The sequence below is a fragment of the Podarcis vaucheri genome (assembly GCF_965113315.1).
Source record: "Podarcis vaucheri genome assembly, chromosome: W".
Lineage (NCBI taxonomy): Eukaryota > Metazoa > Chordata > Lepidosauria > Squamata > Lacertidae > Podarcis > Podarcis vaucheri.
In genome coordinates, this window is record NC_138757.1 from 17,790,965 (window position 1) to 17,812,600 (window position 21,636).

The 21,636-nt window shown below is 42.9% G+C and overlaps 1 protein-coding gene across 1 annotated transcript in view; it reads left to right on the forward strand.

Moving 5' to 3' along the window:
* The window catches only part of LOC309523329 (U3 small nucleolar RNA-associated protein 14 homolog A-like), a 45,652-nt gene extending 27,250 nt beyond the window's left edge, over positions 1 to 18,402 (forward strand). Inside the window, exons 9-15 of the mRNA XM_082207133.1 lie at positions 36 to 113; positions 1,625 to 1,922; positions 12,239 to 12,373; positions 13,201 to 13,436; positions 15,881 to 16,071; positions 16,160 to 16,259; positions 17,071 to 18,402. Of these exons, the coding sequence (XP_082063259.1) occupies positions 36 to 113; positions 1,625 to 1,922; positions 12,239 to 12,373; positions 13,201 to 13,436; positions 15,881 to 16,071; positions 16,160 to 16,259; positions 17,071 to 17,361 (1,329 nt within the window). The 3' untranslated portion in view covers positions 17,362 to 18,402. The remainder of the gene's footprint in view (positions 1 to 35; positions 114 to 1,624; positions 1,923 to 12,238; positions 12,374 to 13,200; positions 13,437 to 15,880; positions 16,072 to 16,159; positions 16,260 to 17,070) is intronic.
* Positions 18,403 to 21,636: the final 3,234 nt, after the last annotated feature.

Sequence of the window (21,636 nt, forward strand, 5' to 3'; positions counted from 1 at the left end):
ATCATAGTGACATTTTGCCTTACTTCTCTGTGCAGGAGAGGATGAGCCTGAAACACCAGAACAAGGGCAAGTGGACCAAATCTACAGTCCTCATGGCAAAGTACAACCTAGAGGTAAGAGATGTGTGGAGGGAGGAGGCTTTATCAGCCAAAACCCACTCTTAACATGTAATTAAACCAAGGCAGGTGCTTGAGAGATTTGATCGAGCTGAAATGTAGCTTCCAGAAAAGGGTTGGCTGAAAATATCAGGCTATTCCCATAGAAGTGCTTTTTAGAGCACCTTTAACAACATTTGCAAGTGGGTGATAAAAGACCTTTCTTTTGTCCGCTTGCCTTCCTGCCATTGGGTGGATTTACATCCAAAGCCAAAAACAGATGGCAAAGCATTTTCTGGCCAGTTGCAATTCATACCCTTTCTCCTGGGAAATTGACTTTCTCTGGAGAGTATTGTTTAAAATTCTTACTTGGGAGGGGGAGGAAATAGTAGTGAATTATTGTAAGTTGGGCTGTTAAACATTGTACTTGCTTCCTGGGGGGTTATTAGAGGGGTGTATGCTTTGCTGGTCCCCTTGTGGCTGAAAACATGGGATACTGTAAGTCAGGGGAGGGCCAATGATAGATCTACAATCTACTGGTAGATTGTTGGACAATTTGCAGTAGATCAGCAAGCGTTTCTGACTTCTGATTGTTTAACAACAGCTATGTCAAAAAGAATCCTCCAGCACCAGATTGTTCAAGCTCTTATCTGAAATACAGTGGTGCCCCGCAAGACGAATGCCTCGCAAGACGGAAAACTCGCTAGACGAAAGAGTTTTCCGTTTTGGAGGTGCTTCGCAAAACGAATCTCTTATGAGCTTGCTTCACAAGACGAAAATGTCTTGCGAGTTCCTGCGGTTTTTTTCCCCTCCCCCCCCTTTTTCTAAGCCGCTAAGCCGCTTATCAGCTGATCCGATAAGCTGATAAGCCGCTAAAAGCCGCTAATAGCGCTAATCCGCTAATCTGTCAATGGGCTTGCTTCGCAAGACGAAAAAACCGCTAGACGAAGAGAATCACAGAACGGATTCTTTTCGTCTTGCGAGGCACCACTGTAATACAGAAACAGGTTTGTCCATGCAAACCATCCCAGTATCTATGTTGGCTTTTGGGGTGCAGCAGATAACTGTCTCCTCCCCCTAAGCCTCCATTTTGCATATGGCGACACCTTCAAAGGTAGAGTTGTCATATTTCAAAAAGTGAAAATCCGGACACAAAAGTTGTTGAGATTTTGGCCGGTTGTTTTTTTGCCAGAGTTGTTGAGCTGTGTATGTATGTGTATGTGTGTGACAGACTTTTTAAAGCTATTTTATGGAAAATAGGCAAAAACGACACTATTGACATGAGTTACCGTATGTCCAGATTTTTCTGGGCATGTTACTGATTTCCACCTGGACACGGCTTCCAACTGCAGTATTCCAGATATGTCCAGGAAATTCCAGATGTATGGCAACCCTATTCAAAGGCTCTACTCTTTGCACCTGGCTTTGGGGGTTGGATGGACCTGGGGTGGTTCTAGTGAAGAAGCAAAGAATAGATTTTGTAAGCCTAAGGTCTGCAAGTAAAGGCTATTGCCTACCTGCATTTCTAGGCTAGGCAAGCCATGCAGGAGCAGCTGGCCCAGAACAAAGAACTGACCCAGAAAGTACGCCCGGCATCTGATAGTGAGGAAGGTGGCAACGACACTGACGCAGAGGGGGATCTCATGCCAAGTGTTGTCAATGAGAGGCCTGCTGGGCTGGATCCAGACAACCCCTGGATGTTAGGATGGCCCCACACAGAGCCCAAGGAGGACCTTCCAGCTGCACCAGAAGACAGCGAAGAGAGTGACGAAGAGAAGGGGCCACCTGCAACCAAGGAGGAGACTTTGCTGCAAGGCTTCGTTGCAGGTCAGCAGGGCCAGGGCCATAAAACAATGCATGGTGTGGGGGAAATGAACAGATAAGGTGCTTTTATTCCTTGTATAATACAAGGGCAGGGTCATCCAGTGAAAATGATAGGCTGTATATTCAGGATTTTTTTATTTTATTATTATTAATTTTCATTTCTCATAACAATTATTCAATATTGTTAGGGAACTGCCATCAGCTCAGAGGCGAGAGGTGGAAGGGCAGTTGAGTTACAGGGAGCCTCCGAAGATCAGATCGTGAGAAGCAGCACTCCAGTGGGGAAAGGGGTGCAGGGCTCGGAGAAAGCCACGCCTCCAGTGGGGAAGGGGTGCAGGGCTCGGAGGATGCAAGGGAGAGACACAGCATCGAGCATGAACAAAGCGGGGGGGAGGCAGGTCCCCCTCTGCCCACGCCCTCTGCACAGTCAGTTTATGCGCAGAGAGGGGAGGCGTAGGATGGGGGTCAAAAGACTGCTATGCTGGGGAAAGTTTAAGGACCGCCCACTCCCAGATTCTGCTAGCGACTGAGCAGACATGGAATTGAGACGCTCTGCACTGTAAATGCTTTGCACGGATAATAAAGCCTTGAAAAGACCGGTGGGAGTCTTGCCTGTTTGCTCTCGAGCAACCACACTGGCATACATAACAAATATCATCATTTAACATCCGTTTTCTAGTTTTCCCCCTCCCTGTTGACTTTCCCCAACTTCTATTTCTGGTTTGTTACACCAAATGTTACATTCTGTTTATACATAATGTTCTGTTATCACTAATTCTATTTCTTGTTCTCTGTAAATAAAGTTGTGAATGTTTATTTAAATCCTGCCAACGAGTCCATTTTTTGTTTTGTTTCTGCAAGTATGTTGTAAAGGGTTCCCATTCTCTTCCAAAGTCACTATTGTCCTTTTCACGCAGTTTGTCCGTTAATTTTGCCAGTTCTGCATAGTTCACCAATTTTTCTTGCCATTGTTCTTTAGATGGTATTTCTCCAGTCTTTTTTTTTAAAATCTAAGCATGGATGGTTTTTTTTAACTTTTAATTTATTTAATCATTTTTTCAATACAAACAACAATCGCAAAAGACCCAAAAAACAAAAACCATAATAACACTAATAATACAATTTGACAATTCAGATTTGAATACACTGATATACCTATGACTACACCTTTTTAACAATATTTTCCCACCTCTCTCTCCTCCCCCTACTTCCCACCACTATCCGCCTTATCGCTTAAATATTCCTTCCAGATTTCTTCGTATTTATCCATTTTTAATTTGCTTTGACATGCAATTTGTTCATATGTAGCTAGTCTGTCCATATTTTCAATCCATGTGCTCAATGGAATCTTTTTCCGGCTCTTCCAATTCATCAAAACAAGTTTTTTCGCTTCTAATATAGCACGGTACACCCATTTTTTTTTTGACCCCTTGTATTTCCCCACATTTCCGGAATATAATTTAGAATTAAATTTAATTCCACTAAATAACAATTTCATTTTATTACTCTTGCTATAAATATCCTCAACTCACACCAAAATGATCTTATCATCGGGCAGTTAATCATCATATGTACTAAGTTCAAATTTTTACTTCCACATCTCCAGCAGTTGCCTGCACTTGTTATTTTCATCTGGTGTAGTTTTGCTGGAGTCCAGTAGACTCTAAATATTATTTTCTGTTGAATAAGTCTTAGTCTTAGATCCATAGAGGCTATTTCTGTTGATTTTATACTTGACTCCCATATATCATTTGTTATCTGTACCCCTAACTCTTCACTCCATTTTTGTCTATAATATTCTAAATCATATTTCTTCCTGTTGAGTAGGGTTTTATATAGTGCAAGTGTAGAGTTTTTTGTTTTTGTTGCAGAGATTAAATCTTGTAGCAGCATGGGTGTTTCTGATGCTAGAGCGTCAGAGCCAAATTGCCTTTCCAACATATGTTTCAATTGGATGTACTTCCATTGTGTTTCACTGGTTAATCCATACTTTACTTGCAAAGTCATATATTCCACAAATTTTTAATTTTCATCAATTAATTGATTCTATGTCAAAATACCTTTTTAAATCCAATTTTGCCAAATTATTACTTGATTTCCAATTTTTTATTTTGGGTTGGCCCAAATTTTTAGTTTCTCATGCTGATAGGGGTCATCCTTATTATTTTTATTTTTATTCATCCAAATTTTTATAGGTGCTTTAATAGTCTCCAGGATAATAGGATATTTCATAAAATTGGAGCCTAGTTTAGTCCACCCTACAAGAGGTTCAAAGAAACTATATTCGAGAGTAGCCCATTTGGGATTCCTGCTAGCTCTCCAATCATTAGTCTTACTCAGCAGGTAGGCCTGGTGATATAGTTACAGATTTGGGAGACCAAAGCCACCTTCCTTAGTTGCATTTTATGTAGTGATATTTTTGGTGAGGTAGTGATATTTTTGGTGGCTTTGTACCCCGCAGGCACAATCTAAATAGTTGATTTATTTTTTGGAACTAAAATTTGGGAATATGTATTGGTAATCCTCTAAGAATGTATAAAAACTTTGCAACAACATTCATTTTGAGGACATTAACTTTTCCCCAAAGGGAGAGGTTTAGAGGTCCCCACCTTTCAATATCAAAAGAAATATCATTTATAATTTGATTCAAATTAAATTTTATAATTTGGTCTATATCTGATGAAATCATTATACCCAACTATTTAATAAAGTCTTTGCACATCCTAAATTGATGGTTTCTATACAATGTAGCCCTTGGCCCAATTGGTAAAATATTTGATTTTGTCCAATTTATAGAATATCCCTATATTCTGCCAAAGGTTTTTATTTTCTCCATAATTTTTGGAATTGTATCTTCTGGTTTTGTAATAAATAAAAGGATACCATCCGAAAATTATACAATTTTGTAATTATCTTTGTTGTGTTTTACACCCTTGATATGCTCATCCTGAATTATTGCTCTTGTTAATGGTTCCAGGCACAGATTAAATAATAACGGAGAAAGAGGACATCCTTGTCTCGTTCCTCAATTTAAACTAATCAAATTCAAAATTCTTCCATTTGTAACAATCCGGGACGTTGGGTTTTTATAAATCATTTAGATCCAATTACAATATTCTACAGGGAAACCAAATTTACGTAACACAAACCATATGAATTCTTTATATATTCTGTCAAAAGCCTTTTTTGCATCTAATGACAATATCATAAACTCTTCATCTTTGTTTAAATTTATCAAATCTATTGTTAATCTGATGTTATCTGTAGCTTGTCTTGTTTTTATAAAACCTGTTTGATTATTAGGTGTGATGGGATGATGAGCTGCTTGTGCGTAAAATCCAAGTCCCTCAGAGTTTGGTTAAGTCCGCAAACCTCTGTCTGTAACGGAGCCCCTTAAGCATGGCTCCGTCAGTCGCTGGCAGATTCCGACAGTGGTTGCTTTCTGAATCTCTTCCAACATAAAAGCTCCTTAACGGAAACGCGTCTTCTGGACTCTCGGCGTGACAGTTTCCGGCGAGGAGTGGGTGTCCCTACAGGAGGTCCTGAAACCTCCCCACTGTTTTCGCTGGAAGTGTCTCTGAGCCATCCCTCCTGCTCACTTTCCCTTGGAGCTCCTCCTCTCCCCCTGCTGGTTCCCTCTTCAGCTGCTGAGTCTCTCCCAACCTCTGTGAGCCCTTCCACCTCCTGTCCTTCCGATGGCAGTTCCCTGACATCCACCTCCCCTCCAGGGCCCCCTTCACCCCCTCCCGCCCCCTCCTCTATGGGCGGTGAGGAGGTAAAACCCCGGAAAGAACCTCCTTCATCTTCCGACGTCTCGAACATTTCCCTCCACCGGTTGCGGTTCCTGGTCTCTAAGTACTCCTGCTCATCGGAGTCCATTCCTCCTTCCCACTCCGAGTCCGTGAATCCTTCCAACTCCTCCTCCTCGTCGGTGGTGCCAAAGTATTCCCTCCGAAACCTCGCCACAGGCTGAGGTTTCCTTGGGAACCTCTGATGGAACGTTTCTATTAAGACCTCGTCATTGACATCCTCTGCCATTACCCAGGTGTTTTCTGACTCCAGTTCCCCTTCCCATGCTACCAAATACTCCACCCGATCACCCTTCCACCTGGAGTCGATGATCTCCGCCACATGGCTGCTGCATTCCCTTTCTTCCATGACTGGTTCCCGTGTGGACATCCCTTCTCGTCCCCCCTTATACGGTGACAGTAACGACCTGTGGAATACTGGGTGCAGTTTCATGTGGTTCGGTAACAGGAGCCTGAAAGCCACTGGGTTGACCTGTTGAATAACCTCAAATGGACCCAATCTCTTGGGTCTTAATTTCTTACAACCCCCTTTGAACGGCAACCCTTGGGTTGACAACCACACCTGATCTCCCACCCTTATGGTTTCACCTTCCCTTCTGTTCTTGTCTGCCTGCCTCTTGTATTCTTCCTTGGCCCTTTCTAAGTTGAGTTGGAGCTGACGATGGATCGCTTCCATTTCTTCTACAAAATGTTCAGCTGCCGGTACGCTCCATCTCTCCCCTCCTCCCCCGGGAAATGCCCTGGGATGACACCCATAATTAGCCAAAAAGGGGCTCATCCCTGTGGACACATTCTCCGCATTGTTGTAGGCAAATTCCGCCAGCGCTAACTTCTCTACCCAATCACTCTCTCTGTCATTGACATAACACCTCAGGTATTGCTGGAGGATACCGTTTGCTCTTTCCGCCTGCCCGTTGGTTTCAGGGTGCCGGGCAGTCGAAAAATTGACCTCTACGTGCAGTAAGCTCATGAGCTTCCTCCAGAACCTGGACGTAAATTGTTTCCCTCTGTCTGAAACCACCCTCAAGGGGGCGCCATGCAACCTAAAAATGTGCTCTACAAACAATCTCGCTGTCTCTTCCACCGTGACTGCATGCGAGCAGGCTACAAAGTGGCACATCTTTGTTAGTAGGTCTACCACCACCATGATGGCTGTTTTCCCCTTGGACTTCGGCAGATCAGTCATAAAATCTATCGACACTGCCTCCCATGGTCGTTCTGGTGTGGGTAACGGTTCTAATAACCCCGCCGGCGCCCGCCTCTCCCCTTTGGCTCGCTGGCATTGGTCACACCCTCTCACATACTCCCGTACATCTTCCCTCACCTTGGGCCACCAAAATTCCCGGGTGACCAACCACATGGTTTTGTGTTGCCCAAAATGCCCCGCTGTGGGGCTGTCGTGCAACTGCTTGAGTACCCTTCCCCTCAATTCTCCTTCGGGTATATACAGTGCCCCCTTGTAATACAATGCCCCGTTTCTTTCCTCGAAACCCCCGGGTTTCTCTCCCTCCCTCCTAAGACCTCTGAGCTTCTCCTGGGCGTATTCATCATTCTCCGTTCCCTCTACCAGTTCTCTTTGCCCCACCAATGCCGCCCCACACACCCAGCGGTCCTCTGGGATGACATGTCTCTCTTCGGGTGCTCCCTCCCCCTCCAAATATTCAGGTTTGCGTGAGAGAGCGTCCGCCCTAACGTTTTCTGGGCCTGGCACGTAACAAATTTCAAAGTGGAATTTGGAGAACTCCTGGGCCCATCTCACTTGCCGTTGGTTGAGTACTCGTGCCGTTCTCCAATACTCTAGGTTCTTGTGGTCAGTGCACACTTGCACCTTATGTTGTGCGCCAATTAATAAGTGCCTCCATCTGCGGAACGCTTCGTGAATGGCGAGTAGTTCGCGGTCATACACCGTGTAGTTCCTCTCGGATTTGTTCAGCTTTCGCGAGAAAAAGGCGCACGGTCTCCATTCCGACTTCTCCTTCCCAGGCTGCAGAAGCACCGCCCCCACCGCCCGGTCCGATGCGTCAGTCTCTACTCTCATTGGTTTTTGTAAATCCACATGCAGGAGCTGTTCTTCAGAAGCGAACGCCCTTTTCAGTTCCTCAAAAGCTCGCTCCGCCTCCGCCGTCCAAACGAACTTCCTCTTACTGCTGAGACAGTCAGTAATGGGAGCCGTCAAGTGGGCAAAGTTTCTGATGAACTTCCGATAGAAGTTTCCAAACCCTAGAAATCTTTGCACATCCTTCTTCGTTTTCGGTGTCTTCCATTCCAGTACTGCTTGGACCTTGCCAGGATCCATGGCCAAACCCTTGTCTGACAAGCGGTACCCCAGGAATTCCACCTCCTTGGTATGAAACTGACACTTCTCCAGTTTCACCCATAGGTGGTTCGCTTGCAGTCTCCCCTACACTTCCCTGACATCTCTCACATGCTGCTCCTCATTCTCTGAATATACTAACACGTCATCTAAGAAGGCCACGCAATTCTTGTAAAGCAAAGGTCCCAAGACGTGGTTCATAAACGATTGAAAGCACGCTGAGCCTGCTTGTAGGCCGAAGGGCATAACGAGGTATTCAAATGCCCCCAAAGGGGTGAACATGGTGGTTTTCCATTCATCCCATCATGAATGCCAACTGAATCTGTTGTCGTGTCCTTCTAAGTCTATTGCCTCCTTTTTTCCAATTTAATCCAATCCCAAATCCAAGTAAGGCATGCTGCTTCGTTGTAAATTTTAAAATCTGGAAGAGAAAAGCCTCCTCACTGTTTTAAGTCTGTAAGTATTTTGTGCTTTATTCTTGGCCTTTTCCCATTCCAGATAAATTTTGAAATATCTTGCTGCCATTTTTTGAAGCAAGCATTATTACTTATCGGTATTGTCTGAAAAAGGAATAGCATTTTTGGCAATACATTCATTTTTATTGCAGCAATTCGTCCTAAGAAAGAGAGGTTCATACTATTCCATATTTCCAAATTCCTTTTTATTTCATTCTAATTTTTTTCATAATTGTCTTTATAAATATTAAGATTCTTTATCGTCAGCCATATTCCTAAATACTTTACCTTCTTGTGGATTTCTATATAGATTCTGATAGTTCTTTCTTTTCTGATTCTTTAAGATTTTTAACTAACAGTTTGGTTTTGTTTTTATTAAGTTTAAAACCTGCCACTTGTCCAAACTTTTGAATTTTTTCTATTACTCTAGGGAGAGAACTACAGTAATAACCAAATTGTCCGTGAAGGCTTTCAATTTGTGTTCATTTTTCTTTATTCTTATTCCTGCTACTTCTTTATCCATTCTAATATTCCTTGCCAGAACCTCCAGTACCAGAATGAACAAAAGTGATGATAACTATAAACATAAATGCTGCTTGTTTTTCATTTTGCACTTCCAGGTATTCAATTACGTTTAAAACGTTTCTGATAATATCTTTCATTTGTCTACCTGGAAAAAATCCTGCTTGGTCTTGGTGTATATGTTCCTCCAAAGAACTTTTCATTCTGTTAGCAAGGATATATGCAAGCAGTTTGTAATCATTGTTTAATAGTGAGATGGGCCTATAGTATTTTACTAGTGTTATATCTGAATCTTGTTTTGGTATTAATGTTATATAGGCCTCTTTCCATGTTTCTGGGACTTCCCTTGTTTTTAAAATCTCATTCATCATATCTTTTAAGGGAATCACAAGCTGTTCATTTGATTTTTTATAATACTTTGCTGAAATTCCATCTGGTCATGGGGATTTGCCTGTCTTTGCTTGATTTATTTCATCTAATATTTCCTGCGATGTTATTTCAGCATTTAATAATAACCGTTTTTCATCTTTTATTTTTGGGAGATTGCTGCTTTTTACATATTCTTCCATCAGTGTCTTCTTTACAATTCTTTTTTTATAAAAATCTGTAAAGTACTTTCTAATTGTGTAACAATTTGTGAATTTCCAATTGATCTTCCATAAGTTTTCCCATTGGGCCATGGTTATTGAATGGCCAAAATCTTGTGACCACCTCACCATTGCCACTGTTACCTCCTCCTCCTTGACTGTCCACTCAAGAAGGAGTCGATAAGTTTTGGAAAGAGTTTTTCTTTTAGAATTTACAAGATCAGATTCGAATCGGGAAATTTCTGTTGAGAACCCCTTTTGTTTGTCAGATTTAAATTTTTCAAATAACTGATGGTATTGGAACCAGTCTGAGATGTGGTCTCTTATTTCCTCAAAGTTTTTAAATTTTATTTGGTTATCTTCATTTTTTAGAAGTGTTTTATATGTTGGCCAGCTTTCCTAAGTATTTTTCCGTTTTACTGCTATGGCTTCTATTGGAGAAGTCCACCACGGGACTTTAGGCTCCATCAGGTCTTTATATTTTCCCCATACAGCAAAGAGTGACTTTCTTATTATATGGTTGGTAACTTTTTAATGAATTTTCGCTTTTCCATATATCAGGTAGGCGTGCCATCCCCAACGGTTGTCAAAACCTTCCAGATCCAGGAGGTCCGGATCCTGCAATGTGCACCAATCTTTTAGCCAGGTGAAACAGGCTGCCTCGTAGTAAAGTTTTAGGTCGGATAGAGAAAAGCCTCCTCTCTCTTTTATGTCTATTAAGATCAGGTGTTTAATCCTAGGTTTCTTCCCTTCCCACAGGAATTTGGAAATTTCTCTTTGTCATATCTTGAGACAACCTGCTTCACCCAGTATTGGAATCATTTGAAATAAAAAGATTAATTTTGGAAGCACATTTATCTTTATAATGGAAATCCTACCCAGAAATGTTAATTTTAATTTACTCCAGGTTTCAAAGTTTTTTCTAATCTCTAACCAAGTTTTGGTGTAATTATCCTGAAATAAGTTTATGTTCTTGGGGGTGATCCCAATACCCAGGTATTTCGCTTTTGAGGAGATTTTCAGGCCCAATATTTTTTCTAAGTCGTCCTTTTCTTTCGTGGTTACATTTTTAACAAGCATTTTTGTTTTTGTTATGTTCAGCTTAAAGCCTGCCACTTCTCTGTAAAGTACTTAATGAAGGCTTCCCATATTTCCTTTGGTTTGTCAGTGATCTTACCATTATGTTTTATCTTATTTATATAATTTTTTTGCTCACTTTTCCTCATTTGCCATGCCAGTAATTTCCCTGGCTTGTTGGCATGTTCAAAATACTTTTGTTTCATCATTTTAATTTTCCAGCTTATTTCCTCATTAATCAACATTGAGTATTGAATTTCTAATAGTTTAATTGCCTGTTTAACTGTGTCTTTACTGGGGTTTTTTATTAATTATTTTTCTTTCTCTGAAATTTCATCTAAAATTTCTTTCTTTTTCTTTTCTCTTGCCTTTTTCTTAATTGAGTTTTGTTGTATAAACAGTCCCCTCATGACTGCCTTGCTAGCGTCCCATACTGTTTGCAGCCTGGTTCTATTATTAAGATTTAATTCAAAGTAATCTCCCAGAACCTTTTTTGCCTTTTCTAACAAGATTTTATCATCTAATAGATCTTCATTCTATCTCCATCTAAAGGTGTATTGCCTTTCTTTCAGAATTTCCATTATTATAGGACTATGATCCGACAATGCTCTGGGATCTATTTCAATTTTTTAAACTTTTGATTCTAATTCTTTTGAAAGCCAAACTGCATCCAGTCTGGCACTACTGCCATGTACATGTGAAAAAAGGTTAACTGTTTATCAGCACATGTTTTACTCTCCAGATATCTATTAAATTCAATGTCTCTGTCATATCAAAAAAGGTTTTGGGTAGCCTACCTTCTTTGGTGTGTTTTTTCCTAATTGTTCTGTCCATCTTTAATGATGGTACCCCATTCAGATCTGCCATTAGTATTACCTTCTCATCTGCAAGCTCCAAAAGATCTGTTTCAAATTTTTGAAAGAATTTTGATTTATTTTCATTTGGTGCATATATTCCCACCAATACTATCTTTTCTCCTTGGACTTTGATTTGTACCATTAGAATCCTCCCTTTATCGTCTTTTTGGATTAGCTTGGGTTCAAGGGCAGGTTTAATGTAAAATACTACACCACGTCTTTTAGCATTGTCTGCTGAAATAAAATCTATCCCTAATTCTTTTATTAATCAGAATTCTTTTGTGTTTGTTTGCTACGTGTGTTTCCTTCAGGGGAAAAAAGCATATTTTGACTGCTGTAAGAAGCAATCATTTTATTTAGCTAGTTGACAAATGTTTGCATTTATTTTAAAACTCAAAATAATTAGAAAAAAAAAATGGATGTATTAAAATGATATGCCTGGGTAGGCTTGCTGGGGGGGGGGGGTGTATTCAAAAAAGTTGATTAGTGAAATGTTTGGGTCTGCTGATATTAACCATGATGGCAATATGGAGCATCCACATTCCAAGGCAATGTACCCTTGAGTACCAGTTGCTGAAGAGCAGCAACGGAGAGAGAGCCTTGGTTTTCCTACCCTGCAGGATGCTGGGCTAGAGTGATGTCTGATCCAGCAGTGCCCTTCAGATGCTATGATAATTTGTGTTGTGTTCTTGCTTCAGGTCTTAACGGTGAGGAAGCAATGGCCAAGATGACGGACGTGCTTTTACCAGCACCTCCAAGTCATGTGCCAGAGGGGCCACTCCTGAGTGAGAAGCTGGAACGGCTTCGTACCTTAGAGCAGTGTTTCCCAACCGGTGTTCCGCGGCACACTAGTGTGCCGCGAGACGTTGCCTGGTGTGCCGTGGGAGGGAGGCGGGCGAGTCGGGCGGCGAGAGGCGGGGCGGCGGCGGCGAGGAGAGGCCGCCCAGCGCGGGGCTCTCGCCGTCTGCCTGCCTGGCTGCCTGCGTGGCGTTGACGTCACGGGGCTGTAACGTGCCCCACATAGGCACACGCGGGGCGGCGAGCGAGCTCCCTCCCACATCCCATCGCTGCTCGCTTCGGCCGGCCTACTGGGCTGTCGCAGGCGGAAGGCCTGCGCATGCGCGAGGTTTTCGCGCCTTCGGGATTCCCTTCACGCCTTCCTCCTCCCGGGTCCTTGAGAGCGCGGGAAGCGGCAGCGCGAGACCGGCGTTGAGCCTGGTAGGTATTGCGCTTGCCAAGGCAGACATTTGGGAAATGAAAACTTGCAAAGCAAGCAACCAGTTCAATCTGAAGTACGTGTATGCTTAATATCCTGTATCTGAAACCTGTTCTGCCCCCTCCCCCACACTTGGTGCCATTTTCATCTACACATGCAGCAGAGTAAGTTGACCCAGAATAGTACCAATTCAGATGGCAGATGGGAGAATGACAGTGCTGAATGCTTTCCCATGTAGAACAGTCCCTGCAAATAAAAACCTAGCATATTTGGAAGAGGGATGCTAGCCTAACCATTGCCTTCTATGCTGTTACTATTTTTTTATTTTTTTTTACATAAGTAAAAAGTGACCTTTCCCCATCTGGCATGGTGGTGTGCCTCGAGACTTTTTTTCATGGAACAAGTGTGCCTTTGCCCAAAAAAGGTTGGGAAACACTGCCTTAGAGGATATGGAGGCCATGGAGCCAGAGGAAGTCCCATGGGAAAACAGAATGCCGGAAGTCAACGGTGCTGAACTTCAGCAGCCTCTGGAAGCTGAGTCATCGCTACAGCCCAAGGATAGCAAGACCCAGACCTCCAATAAGACAACCAAGCACAAGGCTCTGATTGATCTGAAGGCAGTGCTGGCTCAACCACTTCGTCCCATGCAGTGTCCATTTTTGCCTTCTGTACAGGATGAGGTGAGCACCATTAGGAGGGGTTAATTGGGTTCCATGGATCCGGAAGAGCTAAGTGCTAACGCTTTACTTGCACTGTGTCCCTTCAGGCTAACGGCATGGGAAGTGTTCATCTTTGAAAGCTCCCCAATGGGAGAAAGCTAGTGTGTCAGGGAGAAGGTTTAATCTCCTTGGCGTGTTTGTTTTCCAGCTGCAGGGAACCTTATCCCAATGCATCAGGGAAGAGACCAATGGTAGAGCTAAGTGCTAACGCTTTACTTGCATCCGGAAGAGCTAAGTGCTAACGCTTTACTTGCACTGTGTCCCTTCAGGCTAATGACATGGGAAGTGTTCATCTTTGAAAGCTCCCCAATGGGAGAAAGCTAGTGTGTCAGGGAGAAGGTTTAATCTCCTTGGCGTGTTTGTTTTCCAGCTGCAGGGAACCTTATCCCAATGCATCAGGGAAGAGACCAATGGTAGAGAGTATGCTTTACATTAGGGATGGGGCGGGGCTGTGGCCCTCCAGATGTCATTAGTCAACACCCATCAGCTCCAGTTAGCATAGCCAACTATGCTAAGGGTAGTTGTAGTCCAATAACATCAGGAGGTCCACAGGTTCACCTTGTATCACATGTAGAAGAGCTTTGGTTATTCCTTGTTTTGTTTCTCGTTAAAAACTGATTTTGGGTAGCAGAGTTGGAAGCAGTATTTGCCTAGAGTTATTGGAGAGCCAGCACTGAGCTAAAAGGACCAACTGTCTCACTGTATGAGAAAGCCAATCATTGCCTTCACAGATTAGCTTTTTCAGAGCAGGCTAGCCCAGTTCAGAAATGAATGGCAAACTAGGGTTTGTTGTTAGAAGAAGAAACCTGAGGCTCGTGCACTCCTCCACATGCATGAAAGGAGGATGAAAGCTTCTACTTTACCTCTTTAAAAAAATGTTTTTATTTGAATGCACACACATTTTGTGTGTGCGTGTGTATGTGTGTGTGTGCACGTACACACATACATATATACATACATACTAACTAATAAAGTATTAAGAATGAATGATGAAAGCTGGTGAAAGCACCTAAACTTCAACAACAGCAATTACAAAAAACAAAAACTAGGCTATTAACATTAGTACGATTTATATGCCTAGAGAAACTTAGACATTAAAATAGGAGTGACTAATAATACAATGGTATCTCGGTTCTCAGACAAAATCCGTTCGCTTTTTCAAAAACCGAGGCACGGCTTCCCATTGGTTTCAAGAGCTTCTTCCACTCAGCGGAAGCCATGTTGTACGTTCAGGTTCTGAAAAGCGTTCGAAAACGGAAGCATTTACTTCCGGATTTTCGGTGTTCAAGAACCGAAACGTACAACAACGGAGGTGTTCGGGAACCGAGGTTCCACTGCATAACCAAAGGGACATTATTATGCTTTCATTTTTGAATTAATCACAGTTCCCCGTTAAGTCCAAACTTGAGGAACTGTGGTTAGATGTCTTCAATATGCTAGTTTATTTTTTAACGAGCAGCAGATAAAACAAATTTCTCTTCCACAAGTTCAGACATAACAGGGCTTACAAGCAGGTAATTTCAACCTGCTTTCACATAAAGAAGGGGAGAGAGGAAGGGACAGCAGCAGCACACTGACGATAATAGAATCGTAGAAAGGAACCATGGAAGGAACTGTGAGGGTAATCTAGTCCAACCCCCTGCAATGCAGGACTCTTGCCCAACATGGGGCTCGAACCCACAACCCTGAGATTAAGAGTCTCTTGTTATGCAAGTGTATTGTTATCTGATCAGCCTTCCAGGTGGTGTTTGACTATGGCTCCCATTATCTGTAAGCATTGGGTTTGCTAACTGGGGGATGATGGGATTTGGAGTCCATCAGTATTGGGGGGGGGGCACATTGGGGTAGGCTGCAATGTGACAAAGCATGCTTTGTCATTTAGTTTGAATCATGCCAGCATGTCTCAAGCAGACAGCTTGTGTACTACAGGAAAGTATTTGACGACCAAACTGCTCCAGAGAATTCTTGCAAGCGAGCTGAGTCACATGCTGCTGGGAAAGGGAAGGAGGTGTTTTAAAATCCAAACACCAGAGCTCCTGGACAGTCCTCTGGGCAGAGAAATTCCTTCCTGCTCCAAATCCCTGCACTGAGTCAGACTCTCTGAGCAGAAGCAATTCAGCAATCTCCTCGAATGAGCTTTCATTGGATGCAGTTCCTTGTTGGTTAAGGATGCAAAGTGGGGAGGAGACTCATTTGTCTGTTCTCTTTGTTCATTGTACACCTGTCTTTTGGCTCCAGCAGGGCCTTCAAAAAAGCTTAACAGCACTTTCCGTAAAACAATTACATTTCCAATTGAGCATCAAGATCACTGTTAGATTATACTCTTCCTGTGTTAGTTACCTATTGTCTGCAAATCCTGTGAGACTCCTTGTCCACCTGCCTGCTGATCTTTTTCTCCCTTACAGCTAGAGATGGGCAAAGATCAGCGACAGGTGATCCGGGAGGCCTTTGCAAGTGACAACGTTGTTGCCAACTTTATGAAAGAAAAGCGTCGGGCAGAGCAAAACAGCAAACCGAAAGTTATCAATCTGGTGCTTCCAGGATGGGGCGAGTGGGGAGGTGCAGGACTACGGCCGAGTAAGATGAAGAAGAGACGGTATGTTCAGGGTGGAAGCTTAATGGTCTGTCACTGCCAACTGTTACCTGCTTCACCTCCCTTCTTCCTTTTCTTTTTTGCCTTCTAGGTTCCTTATCAAACCAGCAGCTGGGTCCCCAAGGAAAAACAGGCACCTGCCCAATGTTATCCTGAGTGAACAGCGCAATACTTTAGCAGGGGTGCATCAGGTGAGTTTATCACTCTGGCCTAGGAGGCTGCTGTTCACGCTTTCAGCTGCAGAAACAATGTGGGGAAAAGAAGATACAGTATAAATGTTCTTAGACTCATAGAATTCTAAGATGTTAGAATTGACTTCTTCTTAATTATATAGTTGGAAGGGACCGCAAGGGTCATCTAGTCTAACTCCCTGCAATGCAGGAATGTAATTAAACTCTGTGAATTTAACTGAGGAAAGACCATAGCTCATTCAGGAGAGCATCTGCTCTGCATGCAGAAAGTCCCAGCTTCCATCCCCTGCCTCGCCAGTTTAAAAGGATGAAGTGATGGGAAAGGTGTGTGCGTGGATTGCTGAGAAGTAGACAGTTCTGGGACAGATGGATAAATAGTCCAACCTGTTATAAGGCAAATTCCTATGTACTTGATTGGGTATTTACAGGCAACACCCTGTTTGCATGGGGTTGTGTTCTGGGTTATTGCACGCGTCAGCAGTTGCGCATAAGCCCGTTCTGCCCTTTTCTGGGGCCAAAAGCAGCACGCATGTTGGTGGCCAGACGACAGTCAGATGTGCAGAAAATGGTCACTGCCTGTACTGTGTACCTGGTACCAATTCTTTTCTTTTGGTATTTTTTTATAAGGATTGTTTTATCTGCCTGAAGGTTGCTAGAGCAGGTTGGAACTACAAAATAATAAAATGCAAGCAGCTCACCAAGACTTTGTGCACATGCCCCCTCACTCCCAGGAACTGCCTGCTTAGCTGTGTGTTGTTCCTAGCCTTCCACTTTCAGGGTGCCATTAAACTACTTCTTCGCTACACTGCAGGTGAACCAGCTGCCCTTCCCCTTTGAGAACAGCAAGCAATTTGAACGCAGCATCCAAGCACCCATGGGCCCCACTTGGAAAACCCAGCGTGCTTTTCAGCGTCTGACAGCTCCTCACATTGTCACCCAGCCTGGCCACATCATCCGGCCCATCAGTGCTGAGGACAGTGAGCTGCTCTGCAAAGTGGAAAAGGCAAAAGCCATGGGAAGGGAGCCGGATTTGGCACTATCATTGTCACCCCACAACCATCACCCACACCATGCCTCAAAGAGGAAGGCTCGGCGGAGCTAAGTACTACAGGGGCTCTGCCATACAGGCCAGACTCCTTGGGCTAACTGGCACTGTTGTCTTCTTATTTTCTTCAGTCAATTTTATTGATTTTCAGTATATAACACAGAAACACATACAACAAATGTCTTCGTTTCCCATCCCTCGCTCCCTCCCTCCCTCCATTTATTCCCACGGAACAAATCAGTTTATTAAATTCTGCCAGAGTCCATTGAGTGAATCAGGTGGATGCCGGTCATCAGGGTTATCATTTTGAAAACCCAATGAAAGGATGACAAGTTTCAGTAAAGTCATCTATGTCTTCTGTGCTGTTCAGTGCTTGTACTCTCCTTGTTCATTTTTCCAGTAAGGCAAATTGTCTGTGCATCTTGCTTCCACACAGAATTCTGTAAATGATCCAGTCTCTTCCATTTCTGTGCCACCAAGTGGAAAGTGAATCAATTAACTATTTGTATAAAATCATGGAACAGTAGTGTTTGAAGGGATCTCCGAGGGTGACCTAGTCTAACCCCCTGCAATGTAGGAATCTCAACACGCTGTCCCTTGTCCAATTTGAAACCATACCAGACCCTGCTCAGCTTTACAAATGTGTTAGTAGTTTTGTTGCTGCAATTGAAATTAAGCTTTTCTTCCCTGGAAATGGTTAACAGGTCTAAACTTGATGTGCATTCTGCATGTTACCCCTTGATGTTGCTTCCCCCTACCCCCACCCCACCCTGTGAACAACTTTTGCCAAAAAGGATGTACATAAGTCACATGTGGAACATTGTACCAATTGTATTGCAAGCTTACAAACACAAGTATGATAATGATTTATTAATATAGCTGCATGTTAGTGGTGTCAGATGCCATTTATGTAACAGCTTGAATGTAATCACTCATATGAGTTGAGACCGATGCTAAGGGTTTTTTGGCTCATGAATTATTCCAATCCATGTCTTCACTTTCTATGCTAAATACGTTTTCTTAAAGTTTGTGGGTCGTAAATCCTTTGACTCACGGAGTTTGCTGCAACGGCACTGCAATAAATCTGATTTATTGGCACTCTGACAAACTTCTTTTTTAAAAAATAAATTTTATTTTCAATGCAAAATTATAACAAAAATTACGAACATTGAATCCAAACTAATACTATACAAACAAGAAAAAAACCTGAACGCAAAAAAGAAAAGAAAAAACAAAAGAAAAAGCACACATCTACAAATAAAACCATATATTCAGTCTAATCTAGTCATTACATACATATACACATATTGACTTCCTTCCTTTGTTCTAAGATCTCAAAATTTTTACTCTTACTAAATTGTTGTGTCTAATGTAGATTACTTCTATCTTTATACTTTTTTACACCATTTTTCTTTTTCTTTAAGCCTGTAAAGCATCATTCATTATATATGCTTTCTCTAGAACAATGCTTTTTCATATACTCTTTAGCACATCCCCATACTTTTAATAATTTCTGGTCCTATTGTCCCCTTATGAATGCTGTGAGTCTTGCCAGATTTATATATTCACAAAAATTAATTTGCCATTCTTTCATTGACGGAATTTTTCTCCTTTTCCATTTTTTTGCTATAAGCATCCTGGCAGCTGTTGTTGCATAAAGGAATACTTTCCTTTGATTGTCAGGAATATCGTTTGTGATTATGCCTAAAGGGAATGCCTCCGGTTTTTTACTGAAAGATATTTTAAACATCTTTTTGATTTCTTCATATATTTCATTCCAAAATTGTTTAATAGGTCGGCATTCCCACCACATATGAAACATTGTTCCTATTTCTTTCTTGCATCCCCAACAGGTATTTCATTTTAATTTGTAAATTTTTGCCAATTTCACCGGAGTTAAGTACCATTGGCACACCATTTTCATCAAATTTTCTCTGATTGTGTAACATGCCGTAAATTTAATATCACATTTCCATAATTTCTCCCACTAGTCCAGCCGAATTGTGTAACCTATATCGCATGCCCATTTAGTCATAACTTCTTTTACTTCTTCATCCTTTAACTCCCATTCTAATAATAAATTATACATTTTGGATATACTCTTTTTCGAGTTTTGTAATAATACTTTTTGTAATTTTGATTCTTCTTTTTCAAATCCTATTGCTTTATCCTGATTAAATATTTGGGCAATTAGATGATACTGTTGTTGGGATACTGCCAGGGAGACGGAGGCATCAGGCAGGCCCCCAGTTGTCTCCGGACGATCACCGGTCTCCCGTGGAACAGCATCAGTCAATTAGCGACACGAGCCTCAGAGACATTCCAAGGCCCGTGCACACCCTTTCAGCAGTCTCCACAACGAAAGATGTAGACAGGAGAGCATATTTACAGCTTTATTCAACGTAGTTCAGAACAAAGGAAAAACATGACTGCTTGCCTCCGTGTCCAGGAAAACAGCCGGAACAAAAGCTATATATAAAATGGAAGTTCCCAGCAGACAGTGCTGGGAGTAAACAGGCATGTGATACACAACAATCATGCCTGACCCTTTAAGGTGGAACGGAACTATATCCTAATATCCTCCCCCTTTCCGTGTAACCTGTAGTACCTGTGGTTCAACCCAATTGCAACCTCTGTACATAAACCTTAAGTTGTTCTCTGCTAACAACCTTAGACAACAGATCAGCAGGAATTTCGTTTCCTGGCATGTAGGACACCTGAATGAGTCCTTTCTGAATACACTCTCTTGCACAATGTAACTTAATCTGCAAGTACTTGGTTCTTTGCAACTCTCTGAGTTCAGCAAAGCCAAACAGGATCTATTGTCTTGATACACCTGTATAGGACATTTCACAGAAACTGATGTCCTGAAACAGTTGCATCAACAGGGCATTGAGTTCTGCTTCACAGGAACTTAGGCTTACTGTCGTCTGCTTTTTGCACAGCCAGTCAAACAGACAGTGGTTGTACATGTAGCATACTCCAGAAGTGCTTGTACCATTCGTGGTGTCACTTCCAAAACTAGCATCTGCAAAAATTTCAAGACCTCCAGTCTTCTGACTGGTGAACCTCAGCCTGTAGTGCAAAATCCCCTTCAAATAGCAGGCTATGCGCTTCAGAGCTTTACAATCCTGAAAAGTAGGATTGTTGGCATGTCTGCTAAGCAGATTAGTGCTTACAGCTATGTCAGGTCTTGAACATCTAGCGATGAAATTCAACTTGCCTAGAATGCATCTGTACAGTGTAGTGTCAGAAAACGCTTCAGCAGTACTATCTACCTGGTAACCTGTCACCATCGGTGTGTCTGCTGGGTTTGCATCAACCAAATTCAACCTGGTTAATACATCAGCAATTTTCTGTGTTTGGTGTACCAGAAAATTACCTGCTTGGTCCTTCCCCACCTGCAGAGAAAGATACAGTGGTGCCTCGCAAGACGAAATTAATTCGTTCCGCAAGTCTCTTCGTCTTGCGGTTTTTTCGTCTTGCGATGCACGATTTCCCATAGGAATGCATTGAAAATCAATTAATGCGTTCCTAGGGAAACCGCCTTCAGACCAGGTCCGGGGACAGTCTGTCTTTTAAAGTTAGGATAGCTGCTTATTTCCTTAACATCTGAAGGGAGGGTGTTCCACTGGGTGGGCGCCACTACCGAGAAGGCCCTCTGTCTGGTTCCCTGTAACCTCGCTTCTCGCAATGAGGGAACCGTCAGAAGGCCCTCGGCGCTGGATCTCAGTGTCCGGGCTGAACGATGGGGGTGAAGACGCTCCTTCAGGTATACAGGACCGAGGCCGTTTAGGGCTTTAAAGGTCAGCACCAACACTTTGAACTGTGCTCGGAAACGTACTGGGAGCCAATGCAGATCTCTCAGAACCAGTGTTATGTGGTCCCAGTGGCCACTCCCAGTCACCAGTCTAGCTGCCGCATTCTGGATTAATTGCAGTTTCCGGGTCACCTTCAAAGGTAGCCCCACGTAGAGTGCGTTGCAGTAGTCCAAGCGGGAGATAACTAGAGCATGCACCACTCTGGCGAGACAGTCTGCGGGCCAGTAGGGTCTTAGCCTGTGTACCAGGTGGAGCTGGTAGACAGCTGCCCTGCGCTTCCATGGACAGCTGTGAGTCCAAAATGACTCCCAGGCTGCGCACCTGGTCTTTCAGGGGCACAGTTACCCCATTCAGGACCAGGGAGTCCTCCACACCAGCCCGCCCCCTGTCCCCCAAGAACAGTACTTCTGTCTCGTCAGGATTCAACCTCAATCTGTTAGCTGCCATCCATCCTCTAACCGCCTCCAGGCACTCACACAGGACCTTCACTGCCTTCACTGGTTCTGATTTA